The sequence below is a fragment of the Chenopodium album genome, chromosome 8 (assembly GCF_948465745.1).
Source record: "Chenopodium album chromosome 8, dcCheAlbu1.1, whole genome shotgun sequence".
Taxonomy (NCBI): Eukaryota; Viridiplantae; Streptophyta; class Magnoliopsida; order Caryophyllales; family Amaranthaceae; genus Chenopodium; species Chenopodium album.
The window spans coordinates 36,596,076-36,621,235 of record NC_137841.1 but is presented as its reverse complement, the minus strand read 5'-3'; the positions used below and the strand labels follow the sequence as shown (position 1 = coordinate 36,621,235).

General features: G+C 35.3%; 1 protein-coding gene across 3 annotated transcripts; it reads right to left on the bottom strand.

Moving 5' to 3' along the window:
• Positions 1 to 2,567: 2,567 nt before the first annotated feature.
• LOC145556032 (uncharacterized protein At4g15545-like) lies at positions 2,568 to 23,824 on the bottom strand. Of its 3 annotated transcripts, none has more exons than XM_081617715.1 (10): positions 23,428 to 23,824; positions 23,271 to 23,339; positions 20,484 to 20,534; positions 20,272 to 20,332; positions 20,068 to 20,142; positions 19,709 to 19,969; positions 19,255 to 19,300; positions 19,100 to 19,178; positions 18,064 to 18,187; positions 2,568 to 2,837 (listed from the first exon to the last, which is right to left on the bottom strand). In XM_081617715.1, exons 1-9 carry the CDS (start codon positions 23,689 to 23,691, stop codon positions 18,095 to 18,097), a joined length of 999 nt encoding a protein of 332 aa, XP_081473841.1. In that variant the 5' UTR covers positions 23,692 to 23,824; the 3' UTR covers positions 2,568 to 2,837; positions 18,064 to 18,094. The 3 variants fall into 3 exon arrangements, with proteins under 3 accessions (XP_081473841.1, XP_081473843.1, XP_081473842.1); XM_081617716.1 differs by having other exon boundaries at positions 2,781 to 2,873; XM_081617717.1 differs by lacking the exon at positions 18,064 to 18,187.
• Between the last annotated feature and the right edge of the window lie 1,336 nt (positions 23,825 to 25,160).

The following is a 25,160-nucleotide window of genomic DNA, read 5'->3' as shown; positions in this document are numbered from 1 at the left end:
GCTTATGAAATAGTCACTCATTGCAAGGAAAGTTTCCTAAGCAAGTTAGAACTTTATATTTGAATAAAAGATGAATGACATTGAGTATAAATGTATAGCCATTTATATAACGGGAATAAGAAACTCCTTTTTCATTCATTTCACTTTGGTCAAGAACAACAAATTAACAACTTTGCAAGCCACCTAAGTATAATCTTACTAAGAATCTGACAACCAACAATTATCTTAGAACTTCGTATATGGCTACTGATCAACTATTCAACTAAAAATAAAATCCAACTTATAACTCATTGCAAAACTACCATAATTATAGGTTGTATATATAAACTCGAGCCATCATTTGGCTTTCCCTCTTTTGATCTATCATGAGTGCTATATGTTTAACATTTGTAAGTATTAGAGTTGGAAGAGATGACAAGCTGTCTAGGCCATCATTATTATCTGGTAGGGGGTTAGTGTAGATTGCATAGGTAAACTTTAGAATATAGTTGGAAAAATTTAGAACATAGACTAAAAACTTTAGAACTTGTAAGTAAACTTTAGAACTTGTAAGTAAACTTTAGAACATAGGAAGTAAACTGATTAAAGCATAAAAAACAACTAAAATTACCCGAATGATCTATTAAGCATTAAAAACAACTAAAATTACCCGAATGATCTATCAGTCATACAACTACCAGTATAGTAGTACTCAAATACGCATCACTTACTCATGGTCATATTGGAGGGATGATCTATCAATCATCCATGACTACTACGATACGTCGGTAACATAACCAAGTTGAGCTGAATATTCACGTCCAAGCTCATTTAGCTCTGAACTTTTCACAAGCATAAATAGACAAAATGCCCTTCAACAATCAACACATAAACAAGAGCATCTCTCACTCTTTTTTTATTTCAATGAAAAGGGGATATATTAATAATTAAGCCACATCCAACAAACCCATAGTACATATCTAAACTGAAAGTAAAAAGGCTGCAAATAAATAAGCTACATGTTGATGTATTTAAAGCAGTTTGATACATAAACTTGCTGCTATAACAAAAATAGAATAAAAAATATACACATATCAGGTCCTCGATATCCTTCTCATACGACTTATCTTTCAAGCAGCAAGGAGCAGCATCATGAAGCTTACTACACATCTCTAACTCATTCATCAAACAAGCTCCACAATTCATTTAAACGGAGTATAAAACAGCATGTTCATGTTACACATAGAGAAGGTGTTTGGAAGCAGCTAAGATCTTTTGGCAAAGTTCATAAAAAAACTAGTAAAGGCACATCATTATTCAAATGAATATCACAAAAATCAAACAAAAACAGAAAAATCGAACATAATCGGAGAAAAAAATTGAGAAATTAATGCATCAAAATCACAGCATACAAAAACCGCAAAAGGCTGGGAAAATTTGAGAAAAAAATAGCAGCAAAACAGCATCAAAATCGCAAAAGAAAACCGAACAAAAAAAAATCAAAATTAGAACAAAAAAATCGAACAATCAAACAATCGAACTAATAAATAATCGAACAAAATAAATATAAATCGAATAGAAACTCGCCAAAAACAAAATCGGATAGAAAAATACCCAAAAATCGCAAACGTATTGACGAACACTTGAATTAATAAAGACTTCGGACAAAATTCGTGAGTTCCAAGCAGATTTGAATGAATAATTTGATGAATCTTTCTTTGAAAGCTTTGAATGAATTTGGGGAGAGAACTTTAGAGAGAGAAAAAAGTTGTACCAGTTTTTAGAGAGAGAAAGAGCAGACAAATTTTTCTAAAATTTCTATTATACAATAAAAAAGTTCATCAACTTATAATAGTGCCATTATTTTGATCCGGGTAAATGTTGAGCGTTAGATCTTGATTGATCCAATGGCTGAAAATGGTTCTTATATATAATGGGTTCTTATATAGAGGAGGGTTCTTATATGAGCCTCTCTCTCTCTCTCTCTCTCTCTCTATATATATATATATATATATATATATATATATATATATATATATATATGACATCATAAGTGCATTTGGCGGGAAAATTTTTCATGAGAAAGTGACATTTGAGAGAGAGGATGTCAGTAGATTTATGTTTTAGTAATAGTTAATAGATGTACCATTTGTTTACAATGTAGGGTCCGTCAACAAGAATCTACATGCTAAGGGAGTGACGGCAGGAATCTTACGCCCTTAACTATGGCTCATGGGTTTTTACACCCTGTACGATACACCCGTTATATACAAACATAAACTTGCAAGCATCTTCACTAATATAAAGCATCACCCCGTTGCATATGGATTACAATACCCATCTTACGGAAGGGGGAGTAGACACAAGTCAAAGACTAAAAATCATTACCTGAAAACACCAATCTAACAACAATTACGCTAAATAACTCACAGTATGTCAGGCAAAACCGCAAAACTTGACTCTTCATCCATGTCAGGATACAATGCAAGGAATCAAAACCTTAACAAGCTAACATGTTCACGAATTTTAACGTCTTGACATAATATATGCATGCAGTTACGAATTTATTGGTCTTGCAATTGCAGGAAGTAATAAATAAGCTTTCATCATAGAAAATTTTCGCTTCAAGCAAATCTACAATCAGGGCAAGTTCCATACAGATCTAACTCTTCTCAATTTTGCAGGCGACACAAAGTAGAAACAATTGATTTACATTGTATAACCTGCATGAAAATTGTACAATGATGTTGATAACAATCAACCTTTCTATAAATAAATTACATCAGCTTCTCATTTTAACATCGCATGAGTAAACATATGACATTCAGCAAGCAGCTGGAAGACGTTTGAACAAACACCTGCAAACGGCGACCAAGTTGGCCTAGCATCAACAACTAGCAACACATTGGAGCAAAAAAAAATTCAAATAAATAGAAATGAATTGATATGCAACAATTTTACTTCATCAGTGTCATGATTCATTCAAAAATCATAATGCAGGATCTAAGTCTATGTATGTGGTATATAGTGATAGTTGATGAGCAATCTTTTTAATTACAAAATTGATTGCTAGAGATCATGCGCACCTGACATTAATTGTTATATTAATATTTCTTTATGCTACAAATTGAAATTATGCACTACTCTTACTAGTGTGTGCATGAGTGAGTATAGGAGTGGAAGAGGCACCAAGGGCTTTGTATAGAAGCACGACAGCACATAAAGTATAGTAACTCATGTAATCATATGCAAAGCTAGAGTGTCACTGACATGCTACATTTCATGCACTTCTAAACATACATTTTTCTGCCCATACATTTTTCTACCTGGGATTGAGAAATTTAGATGATGGAGCATTTAATCTGCGTACATGAACTGGCAATTATTAAAATTGATACTACCTCCAGCTGAAATTATAGGTCAATTATTTTCCTTTAATGTGCGAAAAATATGACTGCTAGATGACCTCCCCCTTACTTAACGATTAGGTATTTCCTTAAATCCAAATAAAAACAATCACCAAACAACCGAAGCTGACAGCAAGGAATTACAAAGCAAAACAAGAAACACAGAGATCTGATGTTTCTTTATCATCCGATCCTTCTAGGTTGCCATTATTGTTTACAAATACAGCTTCAGCCAAAGATAATTACGTTAAACACTGGCCTCGTTAACCTCTTTATAATTTCCATTGCTCAGCTATGTTTTAATGCAACCAATGTGACCACAACCCCCCACAATCAGTATATCATAGGAATATTTGCCAGAAAAAACCTTTTAAAAGCACCCCAAAAAAAAACAAAAAAAAAAAAAATCCTTTTAAAACTGTTTTAGCAAACAAAAAACCATCAAATTGCATTTTGTGTCAATAGATACCTTTGTGTACTATTTTAGCATACACTATCATTTTTAAGCATTGACTTCTTTTTCGTATGTGCACCAAAAGAACTTGTTATTTGCACCCAATGTTCTAAAATCGCGATTCGGATAGTACAACCATAAAATCTCAATCCCCCTAAACGATGTAAATTGACGATAAAATCGCAATGTTATAGAATCGCTCATAAAATTGGTTGAATTAAGGCCTGTTCACATTTACTAAACTGAGCTAAAATTATTGGAGCTAAGCTCAACTGAATAGAGCTGGAATGGATATTTTATGAGAGAAGGAAATTAGGAACTGAACTGATTGGAACTGAAATTAAGCTGAAAGAATAGGCTCTTACTTAGAATCGGTGGAATCGGTACCGATTCTAATGATTTCACTCCAACAAAAAGTCTAATTTTTCGAAAGCCATAACTTTTGATTACGAAGTTGGAATTGGGATTATAATATATTGTTGGAAAACTCTTGAGGTCTACTTTCTAACAAACTTGGTCCCGTACCCATATCATTTACTACCTTCGTTTCATTTTTTTTTTTTTTTGTAACTTTTGCAAAAAATGGATGTTACACATTATTTGCAACTAATGTTTTCTTTGCTTTTTAAGTTGTTATTTCTCTCTATCTCTCTATTCATCACATGCATTCTTATATTTTTCTCTCTATCTTATACTCACAAACAAATATTGCCTAAGAGTCCGCGCATCTTCAAAGTTGCAAAAAATGTAAAACAAAGGTAGTACACACTACTAGAAATAGGCAAAATAGCGACGGATCTCTTCCGACGGACTGGTTTTTCCGTCGCAAAATTCAAAAATTACGACGGATTTTTTTCCCTCGCAAGTTTCCGACGGATTTCAATGTTTTCGATGAATTTTCCGTAGTAATACTTGCGATGGAAAAATTTTCCGTCGTAATTTTCTTTTTACAACGGAATATTCCGTCGGAAAAAGGAAATACGACGGAAATAATTCCGTCGGAAATTATAAGCCTTTTTTAAAAAAATACCCAAATTGACTTAACCTAAAAAATCGAAAATTCCAATTGAAGGGGAAACGGGAAGCTACGAACAGAAGAAAGAGAGAGGGAAAGAGGCCACACACCGCCGACGACGACCAAAACGCTGCAGATGATTAACTAGAAAAAGAGGACGAAAAGGAGAAAGAGAAAGAGGACGAGGAGTAAGAGAAAGACAACGTTGGTCGAAGTGCCGGCTTGTTTTCCGTCGAGCCTCCGTTGACGCTGCTGGTTGTAGCCGACGCCGCGTCTAGGTAAGTTGTTTTTGTTTTTTGTTTTCTTTTTTTTTTTTTTTATTCGTTTTTTTTTTTTAAACACATTCAAATCTGACTTGACCACCACAACCGCAGCCTCCGGCCTCCTCCCTTCCCTCGCCGTGGCTGAAGCAGTTGGTAAGTTGTCCTTTCCCCAATTTTTTTTTAATTTTTTTTTTAATAATAAACCCTTATTTATTTAATTTAATTATTTTTTTTAAATATTTTGTATGTAGGATTTGTACAATTAGATGGTTTAATTGTCAAAAAGAAGTGCAGATCTAAAGGTTAGTCACATTACAAACCCTAATATAACGTATGTATGTTAGTTTGGTTTGGTTTTGTTTAACATAACTTAGTTTCGTTAAGTTTATTCTAATATAATGTGTTTTAGTTTAGTTTAGTTTAGTTACTTTTTTTTTTGTAAGTATGTTAGTTTAGTTTAGTTTAGTTTACTTTTTTGTAAGTATGTTAGTATAGTTTAGTTTATTTTAATATAATGTGGTTTAATTTAGTTTAGTTTTACTAAAGTATATTAGATTAGTTTAATATTATGAAACTTTAGTTTAGTTTATTTTAATATAATGTGGTTTAATTTAGTTTAGTTTTACTAAAGTATATTAGATTAGTTTAATATTATGAAACTTTAGGTATGTTTTGTTTGTTTTGTTTAATATGATGTATGTTAGATTACTTTAGTTCATTATAATCTACTTTAGTTTTGTTTAGTTTAATATAATGTTTCTTACTTAAGTTTAATTTTTTATAATGCATGTTACTATATTTAATATTATGATATGTTAGTTTAGTTTGGTTTTGTTTGGTTTGATTTGTTTATATTAATGTTATGGTTTTATGATATGTTTGTTTATGTTAAGTTTAATTATGATATATTTGTATAATTTTTTGTATGTTAGTTTAGTTTTAATATCTTTAAATAAATCATTTGCATAATCATATGCCTAGATACCCATTCAAGGCATACACATTAGGAGTATGTCTTGAATAGTCCCCGGTTGGGACTGTCCTTGTACGTTTATTCTCACTTAGGTGGTGAATGTATACCTTTGTTTTAATTCTAAGGAAGATCCTTGCTTGTCATTTCTCTACAATGTTCTCTAGGTACATATATAGGTGTTTCTAATCGCCTATATTGTGTACTTGGGGAACTGTAGGGAGATGCTGCCGGATTTTCCATAGAATTGAAATTCTGGCATACATTCACTAGTGAGATTGAACGTACAAGGATGGGTTAGGTTGGAGTGATAAGGACCCTTGGAAATCATTTCTCTTCTCATTTGCATTTCCATAACAGTTTGATCTATAATGAATATATATTGTGCTTTATGACTAATGTGATTAATGGGCATATGTGTTAGTTGTGTAGAACTTGTAATCATGAAACAAAAAGAACGTAGCTGGATGTACGAAAGGAAGGTTGGGAATTCTATTAATCCTGAGTTCTTGAAGGGGGTAGATGAATTCCTTAAATATGTGGAAGATCATCCAGAGAGTAGCAACTCGAATGAAGTTAGGTGTCCATGTTTTAAATGCAAAAACAAGGGATCCAGATACGGTCAAACTTCATTTGTATCGCAGCGGTTTTTTACCTAATTACTATGAGTGGATGTGTCATGGGGAAGGGTTTCCAGGAACTCGTAGAAGCAAGGCAGTCAAATGAATATCGTGAAATGGTTTTTGATGCCTTTGGTCAGTCTCAAGATCAAGGCCATTCCGAAGAGCCACCTGTTTCATTAGAGGAGGAGCCTAATGCACAAGCCAAGCCATTTTTTGATTTGTTAAGGGCTTGTGAACAACCGTTATACGAAGGGAGTTCATTGTCTGTGTTAGAGATGGCTTCTAGAATCACTAGCCTAAAGTGTGAGTATAAATTTGCCGCACAGATGTGTTGATGGATTTGCTTCTTTGGTTAATGAAGCGATTCCTAACAACAACCACATGGCCGAGACATTCTATGAGGTCAAGAAAATTGTTAAGGGGTTAGAGCTGCCCCCCCATGAAAAGATTCATGCATGCCCGAAAGGATGTATGTTGTTTTGGAAAGATGATGCTCAATTATCTACATGTAGGGTGTGTGGCAGCGACCGATACAAGAAGACTTCTAAAGGTAGCTTAGTGCCTTTGAATGTTCTATTTTATTTCCCTATCACACCTAGGTTGCAAAGGCTTTTTGCAACTAAAAACATTTCTGAGGAAATGACATGGCATGCTAAAAATCCTCGAGTTCAAGGCACAATGGCACACCCTAGCGATAGTGAAGCGTGGAAACACCTAGATAGTTGCTTTCCTGAGTTTGCCTCTGAACCTCGTAATGTTCGACTTGGCCTATGTACGGATGGATTTGCTCCACATGGTCAGTTTGGGGGACAGTATTCATGTTGGCCTGTCATTTTGACCCCTTGTAACTTGCCTCCGTCAATGTGTATGAAAAGACAGTTCATGTTTCTTTCATTACTCGTTCCTGGTCCTAAAAACCCTAAGGGCAACTTGGATGTTTACATGCAACCGCTCATACACGAGTTGAAACAGTTGTGGGAAGTTGGGGCAAATACTTACGATATTTCGAGAAAACAAAATTTCAATCTTCGAGCAACCATCCTATGGACCGTTAGTGACTTCCCATCTTATGGTATGTTATCTGGTTGGACCACAGCCGGTAAGAAGGCTTGTCCATATTGCATGGAGAAAAGCAAAGCATTTTGGCTCGAAAATGGTGGTAAGGTTTCTTGGTTTGATTGTCATCGTCAATTCCTTCCGACAAATCATCCTTTTCGAAATAGTAAAAATGCATTTTGTAAAAACAAAGTCGAAAAAGGTTCACCACCTCACATCATGTCAGGAGAGGAACTTTGGGAATGTGTGAAAAACCTCCCGAAAGCAACAGATGGCCCCGAGGCACTGAAACGTCTCAAGAATGCAAAAAAAGGGTGGTTCAAGCAAAGCACTCTATGGGACCTTCCATATTGGAAACATCTGCTTGATCGTCACAACTTAGATGTCATGCACGTTGAAAAAAACTTTTTTGATCAGTTGATTCACACTATAATGGACGTGAAAAAGCTATCTTGTGACACGCCATCAGCTCGGAATGACATTGCTAAATACTGTAAACGGCCCCAACTACATCTTCAAGAGGATGATAGAGGAAAAGAATTCATGCCAAAGGCTCCATTTGCTCTTGACAAGGCTCAGAGAAAGGTTTTGTGTGAGTGGGTCAAACAGCTGCGGTTTCCTAATGGTTACGCTTCCAATTTAAGCCGATGCGTTGATTTGTAATCAGGTAAGTTACATGGAATGAAAAGTCATGATTGTCACGTGTTCATGGAGAGGTTGTTGCCCACTGCATTGAGAGAATTGCTCCCTACCCATATATGGAATGCAATTACAGAGATAAGCCAATTCTTTCGCGATTTATGTTGCTACACAATTACAGTTAGCGACATGGAGCGATTGGAAAAAAACATAGCTGAGATCCTGTGCAAGCTTGAGAAGGTTTTCCCCCCCTCTTTCTTCAACTCCATGGAGCATTTACCAATTCATTTGCCATATGAGGGCAAGTTATGTGGACCTGTTCAATATCGGTGGATGTATCCTTTCAAAAGGTAAATCAAAGGTCCTTTCTCAACTCTTACTTTCATCTCTTTCATTGCTTTTCGTTACTTATACTTCTACGACTACATAAACATAATTACAGGTTCCTCACCTGAAACGAAAAATTGGTAATAAGGCTCGTGTTGAAGGTTCCATATGCAACGCTTATCTCACTGAAGAGATATCAAACTTCTGCTCCAATTACTTTCAGCCCTCAGTTGACACAAAAACACGAGATCTAGGTCGAAATGTGAATGATGATGTAGAATCCCCGGCTGACAACGATGAAATCCCAGAGCTGTTCACGGTGGATAAGGGTCGTGTGTCAAATTTGGGTAAAACTCGGTATTTAGATGACAAGGAACTCGAACGTGCTCATTTGTTCGTTTTAAGAAATATCGACATTCTTGGTGAATACGAAAGGTATATATGTTTAGGATAAACTTTTGAAAATCCCTTAAATTTAATATAATTGCTGCAATGATTAACCATGTGTCATTAATCTATTAGGCAGTTTGAGGACTACATTCTTAGTACTCGAACTTATTTACGTCGAGAAGATGTCATGGAAAAATGCGAAACTGAATTCCCTGATTGGTTTCATCACAAGGTGATAATACTTTTCGAACATTGCATATCGATTAATTTGTGATAATATAATATAATATATTTCATTTCAATTAGTGTGACATTTGTATTCGTAACGGTTATAGGTGAGAGAACAAAAACCAAGTTCCGATGTGTTGCGAGCATTGTCTATGAGGCCTTTCAAGCGTGTTCGAACTTGGAACCAGATATTTGTCGGTGGCTTTAATTTCCACACACAGTCCTATGGCAAACACAAATCTACGATGAATTACGGGGTATGTGTCTCAAGTGAGGACGGTGGAGAGTACTTTGGCATTTTAAACGACATAATTGAACTTGTCTACACTGGTCCCGAAAAAGAGTACAAGACTATTTTGTTTAGTTGTAGTTGGATGGATTGTGGTAAAGGAATGAACATCCATGAACAATACAAGCTTGTCGAAGTAAATCATACTAAGAAGTATCCCAAATATGATCCATTTGTCTTATCTTACCAAGTGTCTCAAGTGTGTTATGCATCTTACCCTAGCCTTAAACGTGATCGGGTTCAATGGTGGGCTGTATTTAGAACTCAAGCAAGGTCGGTGATTGATGCTCCGGTGGATTTAGAGTTTTTGCAGGGTCCTTCACCACAAGTACATGCAACGCTTTGTCCACCAAATGACATTCCAGACTATGAACTTGATAGTGATGATGATGATGACGATGGTTTTATTATCTCAAGCGATGAAGAAGAAGAAGAAGAAGAAAGCATTGGCTCCAGTGATAGTGACGAAGAAGAGGACATCGATGTATTTTTAGATGACACTAGTGATAGTAATAATGATAGTGATAATGATAGTGGTAGTAGTGATAAGAGTAATGAAGAGGAGAATATGTAGTTACTCCTTTAACTATTGTCTTCGAATGTTTAGTTTTTAATGACTACTCGGACTTGTAATATTGCATTACATTTTTGGTCTCATTTTATTATTTTAATGTCTTATGGATCTAATTTATGAATTTACAATGTGCGATCATGGTACTAACAACTTTTTCAGGTGGTCATCATGGGAGGAGGAAATAAAGGAGAAACGTCCAAGAGGAGAAAGACTAAGGGGAAATCTCAGGTTGTACGTGTTGACGAGGATGAGTCAATGGAGGAAGAGGAGGCACATGATTTGGGGGCCTCTCAAGAAATCGTCAATCCGAGACAGATTCCTAGGCATGTACAAGGGCAACAGGAGCAACAGGAACAGGAGCTACAGGACCCGCATCGTAATGACTTGCTAGAGTTGGACCCTTCCACACTTTGGTGCGTATGTATTTGTATAATGAAATTTCCTTAAATTCGTATTTACTTTGAAAAAGTGAATTTGTATTACTTTAACCATGTTTTGTTCACTTTTTGTTGATTATCTACTTACATGAATGTCTATCCTTTATTATAGGTTTGATGATATCCCGGTGAAGAATTTTTGTTAATGATATAATAGGTTTGTTGATTATCTACTAACCGGCTACTATGTTGAGCCTTGGAGGAATTATGGAGAGGTTGATGAAGATTCGAGAGAGCACTTTTGGAACTTGTTCAGCGTATGATAACTTTAACCTAACATAATACATGTTTTATAAAGTATATTGATGAAGTTGAATTTTGTAATAAAGACATTTTCTTGATTTGCAGAAAAAATTCAAGTGGGCACCTGAGTTAAACAACCAAGTGAAGGACACTTTCGAAGAAAATTTTGCAAATCGCCTACGTGACACGTTCTACAACATCACACACAGGCTGAATGGTCGCAGACCAAGATGGCTTAATAAGGATGTCCACGAAGGCATGATGCGAATTGTTGCCACCGATCCAGATTATAAGAAGCGGTCGGAACAAAACAAGAAGAACCGAAGAGGCGGATCCATGGAAAATGTCGTTGAACCGACCCACTTTCAAGGTTCAATGTCATCTGTACAACATGCTAAAAGGATGGTAAGGTTCCTACAATATGTCCAGTAACAATTAAGTCATTTGTCTATTAATGAATTCTGGTGGGCTAACATGTTTTCATTGATTTTCTGCATGTATATATAAAGGCTGCAAAAAACCAAGGCCAATTACCAAATGCCCATGATCTTTTCTTGAAGACACACTTCAAGGAAGTGCCTGGATGCCAACAACAAAGCAAAAAGGATTGCGGTAAACACTTATTATATGAGTTGATATATGGCAAATTAGCAAAGTAGAACTCATTATATGCTTATTTGGATGATTTTGGATGAGTTAGGGTCGAAAATTGACATATGTGCTTATTTCTCTTAATTTCTATCCTTATGCACCTAAAAGTATGTGATATTGGAATGTTAGAAGAAAGAACGAGTCCATTTGCTTGAAAACTTAGAAAATAGGCATGGTTTTAGCCTTATAGGCCAAATTTGGATGATTTTTGATGAGTTAGGGTCGATATTTGACATATGTGCTTATTTCTCTTAATTTCTATCCTTACGCACTTAAAAGTATGTGATATTGGAATGTTAGAAGACAGAACGAGTCCATTTGCTTGAAAACTTAGAAAATAGGCATGGTTTTAGCCATATAGGCCAAATTTAGATGATTTTGGATGAGTTAGGTGAAAATTGACATATGTGCTTATTTCTCTTAATTTCTATCCTTAGGCACCTCAAAGCAATTGATATTGGAATGTTAGAAGAAAGAAACCTTACATTTGCTTGAAAACATAAAAAATAGGCATGGTTTTAGCCATATAGCCCAAAATTGGATGATTTTGGATGAGTTAGGGTCGATATTTGACATATGTGCTTATTTCTCTTAATTTCTATCCTTAGGCACTTGAAAGCAATTGATATTGGAATGTTAGAAGAAAGAACGAGTCCATTTGCTTGAAAACATAGAAAATAGGCATGGTTTTAGCCATATAGCCCAAATTTGGATGATTTTGGATGAGTTAGGGTCGAAAATTGACATATGTGCTTATTTCTCTTAATTTCTATCCTTAGGCACCTAAAAGCAATTGATATTGGAATGTTAGAAGAAAGAAACCTTACATTTGCTTGAAAACATATAAAATAGGCATGGTTTTAGCCATATAGCCCAAATTTGGATGATTTTGGATGAGTTAGGGTCGATATTTGACATATGTGCTTATTTCTCTTAAATTCTATCCTTAGGCACTTAAAAGCAATTGATATTGGAATGTTAGAAGAAAGAACGAGTCCATTTGCTTGAAAACATAGAAAATAGGCATGGTTTTAGCCATATAGCCCAAATTTGGATGATTTTGGATGAGTTAGGGTCGAAAATTGACATATGTGCTTATTTCTCTTAATTTCTATCCTCAGGCACCTAAAAGCAATTGATATTGGAATGTTAGAAGAAAGAAACCTTACATTTGCTTGAAAACTTAGAAAATAGGAATGGTTTTAGCCATATAGGCCAAATTTGGATGATTTTGGATGAGTTAGGGTCGAAAATTGACATATGTGCTTATTTCTCATAATTTCTATCCTTAGGCACCTAAAAGCAATTGATATTGGAATGTTAGAAGAAAGAAACCTTACATTTGCTTGAAAACTTAGAAAATAGGCATGGTTTTAGCCATATAGCCCAAATTTGGATGATTTTGGATGAGTTAGGGTCGAAAATTGACATATGTGCTTATTTCTCTTAATTTCTATCCTTAGGCACTTAAAAGTATGTGATATTGGAATGTTAGAAGAAAGAACGAGTCCATTTGCTTGAAAACTTAGAAAATAGGCATGGTTTTAGCCTTATAGGCCAAATTTGGATGATTTTGGATGAGTTAGGGTCGATATTTGACATATGTGCTTATTTCTCTTAATTTCTATCCTTACGCACTTAAAAGTATGTGATATTGGAATGTTAGAAGACAGAACGAGTCCATTTGCTTGAAAACATAGAAAATAGGCATGGTTTTAGCCATATAGGCCAAATTTGGATGATTTTGGATGAGTTAGGGTAGAAAATTGACATATGTGCTTATTTCTCTTAATTTCTATCCTTAGGCACCTAAAAGCAATTGATATTGGAATGTTAGAAGAAAGAAACCTTACATTTGCTTGAAAACTTAGAAAATAGGCATGGTTTTAGCCATATAGCCCAAATTTGGATGATTTTGGATGAGTTAGGGTCGAAAATTGACATATGTGCTTATTTCTCTTAATTTCTATCCTTAGGCACTTAAAAGTATGTGATATTGGAATGTTAGAAGAAAGAACGAGTCCATTTGCTTGAAAACTTAGAAAATAGGCATGGTTTTAGCCATATAGCCCAAATTTGGATGATTTTGGATGAGTTAGGGTCGAAAATTGACATATGTGCTTATTTCTCTTAATTTCTATCCTTAGGCACTTAAAAGTATGTGATATTGGAATGTTAGAATAAAGAACGAGTCCATTTGCTTGAAAACTTAGAAAATAGGCATGGTTTTAGCCATATAGCCCAAATTTGGATGATTTTGGATGAGTTAGGGTCGATATTTGACATATGTGCTTAATTCTCTTAATTTCTATCCTTAGGCACCTAAAAGCAATTGATATTGGAATGTTAGAAGAAAGAAACCTTACATTTGCTTGAAAACATAGAAAATAGGCATGGTTTTAGCCATATAGCCCGAATTTGGATGATTTTGGATGGGTTAGGGTCGATATTTGACTTATGTGCTTATTTTTCTTTATTTCTATCCTTATGCACCTAAAAGTATGTGATATTGGAATGTTAGAAGAAAGAAACTTTACCTTATATTGTTGGTTGTTTTTTTAACAATATTTTTTATTATCTTCAATATTTTGTAGGAGACCTACCAGAAGAAGCTCGAAGAAACAAGGAGTCAGGGGATTCAGAAGAGTCCCAATGAGTTGTACTGGGAGACGGTGGGTGGGCGCAATAAGAAGGGGCGTGTGAAGGGACTTGGCCAAGGTGCAGAGCTCTACTATGGCAAACAGATGGGTCGAGGTTCCCGTTCTTCGCAGCAATACACGCCGTCTGTCATTTCTCAAATGTCATTTCTCAAATGCAAGACCAGATGGAACACAGGGTGCAAGCTCTCCAAACTCAAATGGAAGCCGAGATGGAAAGGCGAATTGACTCCCGAATGGCTGAAATGGAGAGGAGATACAAGGAGAGTATGGATGAGATGATGAGTCGTTTGACCAACAACGACTCATGTTCCACCATTCATCCTAGACCCAAGGAACGACCCGGGTAGTGGTGGAGCAGGCCAGGTTTCCAGGCGATTGCGTAGCTTAGCTTTAGTCTAACATAGAATCACTCTAACCTAGCTTTTGTTTGGTATAGATACCAAAATGTAGACTATCTTTTGTACTAGGACATAATTATTATATATATATGTACATAAATATAATTTCGTAGGTCAGTAATTAATTTTTTTAAAACAACAATTTCAGGACTTAATATTTAGTTTTTTTTTTTTTTTGTCGATTATCATTAAAAAAATTCAAGTTTGAAAATGCAGAAAATTACAGAAATTTGTTTTGGGCTGGAACTATAATTTACGACGAAAATTCCGTCGCAACCTATAATTTACGACGGAATTTTCTGTCGTAATTTATAATTTGCGACGGAAAATTCCGTCGGAATTATATAGGTTGCGACGGAATTTTCTATCGCAAACTCTAATTTACGACGGAAAATTCCGTCGCAACTTATAAATTTCCGACAGAATTTTCCGTCAGCAAATTATAGGTTGCGACGCTATTTTCCGTCATAAATTAGAGTTTGCGACGCTTTTTTCCGTCGTAAATTATAGTTTGCGAGGCTTTTTTCCGTCGTAAATTATAAATTACGACAGAAAATTCCGTCGTAAATTAAAGGTTGCGACGGATCTGTTTCCGTCGGAAGCTTGCGACGGATCTTTAATAAAGGCCAATTTCAAGTCCGACGATATTATTTCCGTCGTAAAGTAGGTTTACGACGGAAATTCCGTCGGAATATGGCCATTTTCCTACAAAGGGTTTTTCGACGACCAGTTCCGTCGTAACCCTACTTTACGACGGAATTGACATATATTACGACGAACTTTTTCCGTCGCAATTTTGCTGTTTTCTTATAGTGACATTTGTTATGTTATAGCCTAAAGAGTGTAAGGGTGTCATAGTTGAGCCTAACTTTAGTCAATGACTTATATATTATTCAATATAAATCATAATAAAGCTTATGAAACATCAATTTAAATAACTTTCACAATTCTATCCCACCATTTAATTTTTTTGGGCATAAGAATATATTCATGAGTCTTATGCACTTAATTTTGGACATATAAACACTTTTATAACATGAATTTGTTATAGTTGTCATTTTTTAGCTATCTCGTTAAAATTAACTAACTTCACACTTAGTTTTTTATTATCATTGGATTTTTTATTTGCTGGGGGGATCAATTTTACGAGTCAACAACGTTATTTTTTTCATAATTTAACAACAATTGTCTTGTACTCTCGTGGTTAAGAATGTGTACTAATAATCTGACGTTATAGTTTATTGTAACCGTTTGAGATTTGCGCGTGCGAAATTATTTCTTAAACTATTTTATACTTGTATTGTCGATATTATGTTATCAACAATATATATTACTATAATTATGTATGTCGTCATTAGTTACATTTTGAAGCTCAATTTTACAATTTTGTAGAATGTACGATTCTACGATTCAATTCTACCCAACTCATCGATTCAAAGTAGAATCCCCATTCTGATAACTATGTTTGCACCCACCCTCTTCTTCTTTCCCTCCTATCATTTTCAATCATCTTCTTCCAACAAACCACCTCTTGCGCTGGAGAAGGCAGCGCCGTTATAAATTGAATATATCATAACATTTTTTAAAAAGAAAGGTCCAAGCTAGAACCTCACATTCAAGATTAAGCCTTCTTCTAAGCTTAAGGTACAACAATAAGATTGAGTAATAACTAGAAAGTGATGAAGAAAATAAGCGAGATTTGAGACTTGAAAAAGAGCTAGCAAAATGATGATCATATTCATCAAGTTCAAGGCCTATAAATCAAGGAAGCTGATTTTTATTTAAATTTTCTTTTTGTGAAAGAGACGCACCATCGCCAATCTACATGACGAAGAAAATATATCAAAGGTGAAGAGAATATGTGTAGCTTAATAGAAATGAAGGTTGTCTCACTATGTTTAATAAGTGAGTCTCTCATTTAATAAAGTTCCTTTAGCAAGTGGTTTAGACCTGATTTGCAAAATCCTAAAAAAAAAAAAAAAAAGAGAACTTTATAGAATTGGGACCCAAGATAAAAACACAAGTCATTACAAGACATTTGGTGTGAATGATACACAAGTCATAGTTGAATAGCTTCTAAACAACCTCTAATTAACTTAGTACTTAAGTCACTTCATAACCATAAGTTTATTATTAGTCTTTCATCAATCGATATTTTGGCATCCAATCTTATTCTCTTAGACACTATTTCAAGGAAAAAAAAAAAAAAAAACTGAAAACATGGAAAGATAAATGTCCCAAGTTTTCCTTTAACCTCTTGTATCATCGGTAAGGATGGAAATATCCAACGGATGATCCGACCACCCGATCCATCCGCTTTATTAAACGGGTGAAAAACCCGGTTTATATGGATGAGAGGCGGGTGACGAGCGAATCGGGTAATGAATCGGGTCGGATTTGGGTGGTTGTTAATCCCATCCGTCACCCATCCATCCATCCGTTTAGTATTATAAATATTCTTATTTTTTAAAAATAAATATAAATATCTTATACATATATAATATTTGCATATTAGTTGTATGGTACAATTATATTTTATTTTTTATGTTAATATTTGACATATCACAATTATTTTACAATAATTATTTTAATATTAAAGGGTAAAATAGTTATCTCAAAGTTTTTTTTTATCTAAAATTAATTTTTATTTACCCACCCGGCCCATCCGTTTCACCCGCGGATGGTGGATGGATGGATTTCGGGTGATGTATTATGCGGGTGACAGATGGATCGGGTGAAACGAATAGATGCGGGTGGAGCTTCACTGATCCGAACCCGATCCATTTCCATCCCTAATCATCGGCCTTTTTAAGAGTTAATCCATAGGTAGTCAGATTTAAGAATAAAAGGAAAGTGAACAAAATGATATTATCTAGCCAAAGAGAAAGATTATTTCCCCTTCGTTTTGTGAGCGTGAAGCACTCTTATACTACCTCTGTTCTTGTATAGTCTTGATGTTAACTATTCTCACGGAAATTATGGCAGTTGGAAAGAGACTATTGATGAGGTGAGTGAAATAAGATAAAATAGATAAAGTAAAAAAAAGAGTTATAAGATGGTTTAATATAAGGAAAAAGGTGGAAAAAGTAAGAGAGAGTGGAAAAATACAAGCATTGTGGGGTAAGGGGGCAGGGGAGTATATGGAATTTGCCAGATATAGATTAAAGTGAAGCTGTAAGGAACTTTGAGGAACAAACTAGTGAGGAAAAGATTAAAGTGAAGCTGTAAGGAACTTTGAGGAACAAACTAGTGAGGAAAGTGTTTAAAAACATTTAGGAACAGAGGTAATACATTTTTAGATAAAAACAGAAAGGGGAAATTTTCCCTCAAAATCGTTATAGCTAAGAAAAATAAAATTTTGGGCACACTGTTTGAAATAAGGATTGATAATTATCTAGTTCCAAAATATACACAAATGATGATAAAAATAAATCAACAAAGATAAATAAATTTGGCATACCACAAGGCTTGAAACTGCATGTTTGCAAAAACTAGTTCACATTGCGGTTGAGCAGCCCTTGGAATGAGAGGTAAAGATCTTTGTTATCTGTACCTAGTATCTCTTCTGCTTTTCGTAAGGTTTCCTAATATGAATATGAACACAGGAGTATGTGATTTGTCTGCTTTAATCAGCAATATAAAGAAAATGGCTGTTCCTATCTCTATGCTTGGGTCAAAGAAATTTTACAAACACCAAGAAGCCCGAATTGCCTAAACATTTTCTGATTATCTTTCTTCCTTAATTCTTCTTTTACTGACTTCTATAGAATAAGAGAGAGAAAAAAATATATCAAAGGCTCATAGCTCATAAACTTGTTTCCTTTCACTAAAAAGGGCTGACAAATGATCTTAACTAAATAAATAGTTACAGGTTACTAGAAGCTCACAATTACAGGACCGGATTTAGCTCAACAACAACAACAACAAAGCCTTAGTCCCAAAATGATTTGGGGTCGGCTAACATGAATCGTCATAAGGAATCCCTCAATATAAAGAAACGAACATGACAAAACCATCATTTAGAAGAGTTTTAAGAAAGGTGAGTAAAGTGAGTAAACGAAAGAGCTTAAGAAAAATTAAGAGAGTTTTAAAGGTAAATCAAGAATAAAATGCAAAAACGGTTTAAGAGAGTTGTTAAAACGTCCAAGTTGAAAACAGAAGGTTTGAGAAAGCTTTAGCAAAGGAAAACAATACAGTTCATGAAACGTTAGTGGGCCAAAATAACATTAAAAACGAAAATAAACTTCAAAAGGATATATAAACAATTCAGGTCGTTGACGTAAATTTTCTCCCTCCATACCGTCCTATCCAACACCATATCCTCCTTAATCCCCAAGGCACTCATGTCACTCTAAATCACCCTCTTCCAAGTTTATGTTAAGTAAATGTACAACTAACATTTACTAATAAGGCTTACAACTCTACATATGTACTAAATTACTAGATAGAACCAGCCACAATAAGGGTAATGCTTCTTGAAATACAGCTATTATTACCTCGCGTGATTGCTTGTGATCATTTAGTTGCTTAATATTCGCAAGGAAAGCACTGAATTGCTCATATGACAATCGACTCCTGATACATAAAAAAAATTTAGATAAACATTCGTAAACACAGTGAATTATTGTTTTAGATAGAAAACAGAACTCACCGAGCCTGGCGGAAAAACTCTTTTCCGTCGATTCTAGGGGTTCGACCTACATTGTTAAGAGCAGCTTCAATATGAGTAAACAAAATAATAACACAACAAACCATATATGAATACAGAAGTTATTCTCTCATGTACGCATCACAACACCACAGACCACAAAGAGACAAGCTAGCAATAAGAATGGTCAGATATACAACAATGAACACAATCCATAGGTATAGAGATGGAAACAGAAGTAAAGTGGATAATCCGCTCAGATACAGTTCTTGGTCATTCAGCTAACTAACATTTCAGAAGATAGGATATATTGCTAAAAATTATTCAGTAGTATCCAAGAAAAAACAAGAAACCTTTGAGCATTGGTAACTTGACACAAAATTGGAATTATTGCATAGATTGGCTTTATAGAAAGATAGCAAATCAATCAAAATTCATAGGTAAGAAAACCCCATACTTGGCAAAGCCCGAGCACGAGGTGGTGAGTTTGCTGTTGATGATCGCTGACTTGACGGATACCATGATGACAGTGAAGTTCGTCCATCATACTGCATTTTAGTAGGAGTTGTTGCCCCAGAGTCTTTCTGAGGAGACCCAACAGCGGAATAAGATTTGGGGGAACCAGTAGTTGAAATAACTTTGGGTGTTCCAGTAGGAGTCAGCCGAGGGGTTATTTGATAGGGAGTCAATGAAAATCGTTGACCAGTTTGTTTCACAGCTACAGAACGAAAAAAAAAAGTCATTACGAGAGAGATGCTAAAGCACACAGCCAAATGAGAGTCCAAAAATATAATCTGAATAATAGAAGCAACATACATTCATTGCTTGAGTATCTGGATTCAGTGGTGCTATTATAAGAATAGTGTCTTGTGTGGCCATTAGCACCGTCAGCTTCAGACAGTAGTCATATTAAGAAATACATAAGTTCCTCATACGAAGATATCACATTCACACCACATTACCAGATCTCATAAAACTAATATGAACTTAACAAAAAAAATTAAGAGCTGAATACAGTACCTTTGTCTGGATAGGCTCTTGGAACTGCTTGATCACAGGTCCCAATATCAACAGTTTCAGTCTGCCATTCATAAAACATATACTCACTTATTGCTACAGTTAATATAGATCACAAAACAAGATACACATTTTGGTGGTATCAATCAAGCACAATTTGGGAATTCAGAGAGAAACAACTTCCATAATAAATATAAAAAAAAATAAAAACTTACAGAAGAATCTTCACTGAGTGATTGCATCAGTTGTCTCTTGAATGTCTCCAGCTGCCATTTAAGGGAAGGACTTAAATATGGACTGATGAAATCCACTATGCACAAATTTTAAGGTTAAACCAAACCTTGATGAATCATTTTTAAAGCAAATGAAATAAGGAGCTGCAGATGTTGAATTACACGAAGTGCATGCTAATAGAAGCATGTTTTGGTTCAACAGCCCATATGATGAAAACATGATGCCAAACATCTCATCAAAATAGAAGCTTAAAATATTGTTCTCTTACATATAGACCAGAGACAGAAATTGAGGTCATAAATTAACAAACTCCTAATAATTAACAATGAACCCTGCACTTAGTTTCCTTTCGATCTATGCCTGACTTTGAAAATCGAAATTGGGGCAAAACACTCATAGCCGTAGCATACTAGCATTAGGGTCATTTTGCTGATTTATTCTCTTTTTTTTTCACCTTTTTGTAAGTTTATTATTACGTTGTTAATTTCTACAACCATCAACATCAATTAATTTTACTAATATTTTGATTTTCTATGTTTACATGAATACATGTCTTTAATAATCACACGTTACTTTATTGTATAAATTTCTATCTGATGTATGTATGTATTAATGTTGGATTTCAATATCTGCTGCTATTATGCTGTTACTATTGGTAATGAGGTTAATCATCCAGATTCTCAAAGCATAGTTAGTCAGATCCAAACTCAAACTTGAACTTGGACTATTGGATTAGTTTATTGATCAATTTAGATTAAGATCCTACCAAGTCTAGCTCGAATCCAACCCGTAGGATTTAGCCATTCCTAATTACAGCAAAAGGACAAGGAATCTTCACAAAGTTGCCAAAAAGCCTACTACAAGTTAATCCAATTCCTTTAAATTTTTTACACACAAAGATGCTAACAGACTACAAGTTAATCAAATTCCCTAACTCCATCAAAATTTTAAAAAATAATAAAAAAACCATATACTTTACAAGATTTCCATCATAGTATTTCTTAAACACGTCTTCTTCTCCAAAGACATTGTAAACACCACATTCTGAATTAGAAGTCAATCAATAATCAATAATATTCGAAAGACAAACTATTTCTCATTATTCAAGATATAAATAGCTTACTCCAACGTTTCTTTAGCCACTATGAACATAATTTGTCTTCACTCTCTCCTTCCCCACAAAACAAGTACATAATTATGTTCATATGTTGCCATATGAACCCCTTTGACAAGCTAGTTGGTATCAAGTACATTCAAGCTACAAGTGAAGATCTATTCCAAGATGTAAGCTTATATTAGTAGTTTTGGCAAGTTCAACCGTCTATGAGGAGGCTAGTCAATAAAAAATAAAAACCAAGCTAGGCTAGACCCCAAGGGTATATCTCAATGGAAACTCATGAAACAATATTGATAGTATTTTAGCTAACATATCCCCATCCCTCCCCCCCCCCCCCCCCCCAAGCTTCACTATCCCACATTTCTCTCTTCACTGGCTAACCGTCTTACGAATGGCAAATGATCCCTCTTTCCTCCTATTCTAAATTTCTTCATAAATTTCTTATAGTTAACATAAAGGATATCAACACTCCACATATTCAAACAAAAGTTCTTGCAAACCATTATTAAGTAGCAATTAATTAACCAATGAAAAAAACAAAATATATATATATATATATCCATACAATACATTAAAGCAAAACCACTCTATAAAGTTTCCCTTCCAAAATTTTCCTCCTTGAAACATCAAGAACTAAAATCTACAATGGAGATTTATGCAATGGTTGTACTTTTTAAAGGGGTATGAGGTCGGTCCCACAATACCCATGGGTAGTGGGGCAATGCGAATCGAACCCAAGACAAAGCCGTAGGAACCGAAGCTTGCTCCAGCTGAGATAATGCATAGATTTTAGTTAATTAATGCTCAAATTTTTAACAAATGCATTAGAAATTCTAGCTTGACATAAGATAACCAATTTTTTAATAAACCAATTATATGCACCAAAAATCACACATTGACTCGTGTGGTAGGATGTAACCAAGTTCAATTAGAATTTAGAGTGAAAAGTTCCAAAAATAAATGCTAGACTACAATTTTCCTGCCCCAATCGAACATACAGGGCCGTAGCAAGGGGAGGGCAGCTGGGGCGGCTGCCTGGGCCCCTTGTTAAAAAGTCCAGCTTTAATACAATACAAGGCCCCAGAAATTTATACTTCGTACTAAATAATAATATGTATATATATTTTTAAGAAAAAAAAAATAAAGAAAACAAGAAGTGTGTACTGTACAACACTACAATAGTGCAGTAGAATTCCAAAATATCAAATGACATTTTTTGAATGGTGCATACATACTTTATTCATCAAGTTCTCTTATTTGTATTAAATTATTTTTCTTAAAATGTATAACAACTTTCATTCAAATATTACAAAATTTGGAAAAAAATTTAATTGATTGGTTGGATACTCGGTTTGAATGGTTCGGCTGGTGTAATTATTTCAACGAGAGTTACGAGAATGTAATCTCAATGTTTTATGAAATTTGATGTTTATAAAAATTATTAATCATAAAAATATGTATTTTCATTTTGCATACCCAATTTTCTTAAAATTTTATATAGTATATGTCAATTAGGGCCCCAATTTATGTTTTTGCCCCAGGCCACCGAAATCTCAGAAACGGCCCTGCGAACATACTTCGTATGATACAGAAATAATCAAAAATCACAATTCCACCAATTTCAAATTCCAAATGAGAGAGAAATTCAAACCTTTCCCAAGTCCCGGTTCAATTTCTTCACAGTCGCCGACAACGAATCTCTCTCCTGTACTAATTTCATCTTCAAACAACCAAACATAAACCAAATTCAAAACCCATATCAAATTACAAAGGAAAAAAACCCAAAAATCAGAGGAAATTATTCATACATTTTCATCAAGAACAAGCTTCAACCGAGAATCAGCTTCCTGAAAAACTTGCTGAAGGCAAGAAGCTTTCTCCTCAAGTTCAAAAATATGGCGGTCTTGATCAGAAACCTTCTGCTTAAGTCGACTAGTTTCAGACTCAAGATTCGAGACTCGAGAAGCAATCGCCATTGAAGTAATTTTGCGAGCTAAATCAAGCTGGTCGTAAGGATCTGTAGGAATGACTGCTAAAACTTCGTCAGGTAGGTGAAAATCCGGCGCCTCCATTGCTCCGGCGTTGAGCAAAACCCTAGCAATTGAGGAGAAATCGAGAGGAGAGAGAAAGTGGGTGAGAAAATTGGGGGAATGGAGTGTGACGATAGCAGAATAAACAAGTGACGTTTGGGTAATGGATTCTGGATTGTTTGCTTGTGTTTGGGTTATAGTGGGGGCGATGCTTAAAGAGTCAACTGCAATTTGAGGGGTATTTTGGTCAGATTTTGGACAAAGTTTTTAAGGGTTTAAATTTTGAGTGTTTCCCTCCATTTATTGTTTTGATTTGGAAGTAGGGACAGAGGGTGCTAATTAATTATTGTTTGTCACCATTTTTTAAATTTATTATTCCATTCCTCTTTTATGGCTTTATTGTTATGTTCTGTATTAGATTATGCCCCATGTTGTTTTGGGTAAAAATACTCTAGACATGTGGACCAATCAGAGAGGGATACGTGTTAAGCCTGGACAGGTTAATTGGGCCAATTACCAGTTGACACGTATCAGCCTCAGATACCTACTAGAATTGCGGCTTTCAAGGCCTAATTTCCTAGAACGCCGCAAAAAGGGCGAAGCCCACCAAATCTAGGTCAAATGACCTAGGAGAGAGCATCTTTCCCAATGACCCTATAAAAAGGGAGATATCCCCCATTTTTGGGACAGATTCAATCATTTATTACACCTACCCTACATTCTCTCATATTAGAGAAAACACCTAATCTCGGAATTCGAGAAGATCCTCTTTACTTTCCGCATCTTTTTACTTTCTCCATACACATTCTAACTTGACCGTTTGAGGCGGAGCTCCAACCACCCGTAGTCTCAATTGTTTTGCAGGTACAGGCGCAGTTGGACTAGTCTTCGAGCTGTAACTCTCCCGAGGGACAAAAACACCCAAAACATTTGGCGTCGTCTGTGGGGAGAGTACCTCAAAGATGGTTCAAGAGTCTATACCACCTCTTAACCTCAAGGATCATCAGCCGAAGGTCTTTACAGACTGGGAGGATGATGATCCTCGGGTAGAAACATATGTGGCCAAAGATGGGTCACTCATTACTAGGCGCCTCCGTCCTAGGCGGGTACAAGCAGGCCCCCTGGGCAGCCGGAAGGGGAAACCCAGACGGTAAGAGGTCAAGCTCTAGTCACCAGAGACGAGCTCATGAAATTCATGACAAGTTTCAAGGGTGAGATTAAAGACCTGATCGAAAAGAAGACGGCTGGCTCTAGCAAGAGTGAGTCGGCCAAAAAATCTCCTCGTACTGCGAGGAAGAAGTCAGTCAGGAACAGGCAGGCTAATCCACATCCCAAGGAGAAGACTACGCCTGCCATTGACTTGACAAAGATTCTTCTGCCCTAGACGGGCACAATCACAAGGAAGATCATCCATGTTGTTCAACCGGATGGCAACAAAAAGACTTACACTGACGCTCGACATGTCATCGAGCGAAATCGGAATCAGCAGCTGTGTGAATCAGCTTCTACTT

Bases quoted from the DNA above. Each gene is read 5' to 3' on its own strand.
- LOC145556032 (XM_081617715.1), bottom strand. From the start codon at position 23,691: ATGGAGGCGCCGGATTTTCACCTACCTGACGAAGTTTTAGCAGTCATT. The intron at 20,143-20,271 runs GTACTGTATTCA...TACTGTCTGAAG, and splicing joins AAGAGCCTATCCAGACAAAG to CTGACGGTGCTAATGGCCAC. The intron at 18,188-19,099 runs GTAATAATAGCT...TATTCATATTAG, and splicing joins ATCACAAGCAATCACGCGAG to GAAACCTTACGAAAAGCAGA.